We start from the raw sequence: 2214 nt of genomic DNA, 5'->3' as shown, positions 1-2214 counted from the left end.
AACACCACAGCAAGAAATTCTTTTGTCATTAAAAAGGTCCCTCTTTTTGCTTGCTTTTTTCATTATAGCATAACACTTAAAAGAAAATTTGCCCAATTTTATGAATGTTATGAAATTATCTATTATTAGAGAGTTTTCTAAAATTGATAAAATTTGATATACTCTAATGCTTTCTTGTGCAAATAAAAAACAGATAACAATATTCAAATTTTTAGAAAGAAGAGTGTGACTGTAACATAATGGTATAACGTAGTAGAAAAGTAAGGAATGAAAAATGAGTGATATTTTTATTTTCTACATATATTTTATGTATAACAGTCATGGTTATAACAGTGATAGTAAGGATGGTGATAGTAATCTAGTAGCAGTAACAATGATGATGTAAGTGTGTATATACGAATATTATAATAAGACTGTTTGTGAGAAGACTAAGTGGGAAACCAAAATAGAATAACTTAAAGTAGTAGAAAAAAATATGAGTATAAGTAAGATAAATACTACGAGAGGGACTAGGAAAGTACAAGGTAATTATAAAAGTAAAAGCAAGAAAGTAAGGGGAAAAAGAAGATTGAGTAGACGCAGATTCAAATACAAACATGATAATAAGCATAACCATACACAAGGAGATAATGGATGAGACAACGGGGAAAAAAGAGTATCCAGTGCACAAGCCAATGTTTTCGCTAAGTCATCCGCCGAAACACCGCAATAAAATAAAAAAAGGAAAAAAACGTGGAACTTAACGACAGGATACGCAACAATAAGCTGGGAGAAAAGACAAAGAGCTGGAGTACAGGGTAAGACACCGCAACTATCCCTTCCTAATCTGCATCACTGTGGCAGAAATAGAGGAGCGCCAAAGTATCGCTACTTTTTGTAACACACAGGTTATATCAGATTGCAAACTAGATTAAACGAGACCGCAATAAAAGGAGCCACTGCCTCAATGCGACAAACAAAGCTCGACGAAAGAGTCGGTGCAAATATCGCGCATGCAGTTGCCGCACAAGTACTAAAGACAGCAATTGCATTGGCTATACTGCGATGCAAGAGCGAGGCTGCTCAAAACGCCCTTAAGTACGACTTGTGGACGAGGCAGTGTGAACTTGCAAGCAAATTGCGTTCGACAACAAAGAAAGCAGCAAAAGACTTGGAAACGGCGACAAGAAACCTTCGAAAGATTAAAGCAACTCAATTTAAGTTGCAGGTGTACACGACATCTAAGCCGGAAGCAGAGGCCGCCGATGCAGCACGGGCATTGGCGACAGCGGCGGCGTTAACCTCGACAGAGCTTCAACAAACGCTCACGACCATGAGCAGCGCAACGATGAAAGCCGCAGCGTTAACCCATGCAGGAGCTGCGTATATATCTGGCTTCCATACAATGCTGGCTTCGAACAAGAACGGCGCCACAGCCTATTGCCACAGCGACAGCAGCAACAGCGGCGACGGATTAGCGGAAGTTGCGGCCAAAGGGTGCAAAAACGCCGAGGATGCGGATTTTTAAGCGGAACGAGCAGCTGGTCCAATACAGTAGACGACAACGGATTCAAAGGGCACACTGAAGTCACGGGCACTAGCGGCCAGGGGACAGCAAGCAAATGCGGCTTCTTTAAACACCAAGGAAGCACCCAATCCAGCGGTGGCTTCCACGTACCAGGCAATGCCCAGGGACTCAAACTCGCAGGAAGCCTGATAACACTAACAACAGACGATCAGCCAACAGCACCCGGATTAACTGATCTCAAAACAAAACAAGGCGATAAGAACCTTGGCTTCTGGCACAAAGTACACGCGGCCGTGCGGGAACTGGAAAACACCAAACTAAGTGAAAGCCCAGAACCCGGAGAGGCGATGCTCAAAGACATCGCAAGCGGCAGCCACATCGATAAAGCGGTGCGAATAACACTCAGCGGCCTAAACAGCAGCAGACAGAGTGACATCACAGGGGACCTGAAGAACATCAAAGAGGCCTGGTTCGGCCCAGAAAACAGCAAACTTAAAGCACTTTGGACTGCAGTAGACTCCGAAACTGTGGTCGATATATCTTCCGCCAAAAGCGAGAGCAAAAAACTCCAGGGGATAACCGATGTAAGCGAACTTGAGCAGATTTTAGAGTATTATGGCGCCACCATGCAACAACGGGAAATAAAGAGAGCTGCAAAACTGAAGCAAGTCGAAACCGAACTAGCGGATTTAAAAGGCAAATCACCA

The 2214-nt window shown here is 43.2% G+C and overlaps 1 protein-coding gene across 1 annotated transcript; it reads left to right on the top strand.

The window, feature by feature from the left end:
* Positions 1-946: 946 nt before the first annotated feature.
* TEOVI_000855100 (Trypanosome variant surface glycoprotein (A-type), putative) lies at positions 947-1507 on the top strand (the record flags this gene model as incomplete). The annotated part of the gene is made up of 1 exon (XM_067222020.1): positions 947-1507. The coding sequence occupies one exon, from the start codon at positions 947-949 to the stop codon at positions 1505-1507; it is 561 nt and encodes a 186-aa protein (XP_067078121.1).
* Between the last annotated feature and the right edge of the window lie 707 nt (positions 1508-2214).

Source organism: Trypanosoma equiperdum (genome assembly GCF_001457755.1).
Source record: "Trypanosoma equiperdum strain OVI genome assembly, contig: ctg_1540, whole genome shotgun sequence".
Classification (NCBI taxonomy): Eukaryota; Euglenozoa; class Kinetoplastea; order Trypanosomatida; family Trypanosomatidae; genus Trypanosoma; species Trypanosoma equiperdum.
Note: the sequence above shows the minus strand (reverse complement) of the source record. Positions and strands in the feature narration are given on the sequence as shown.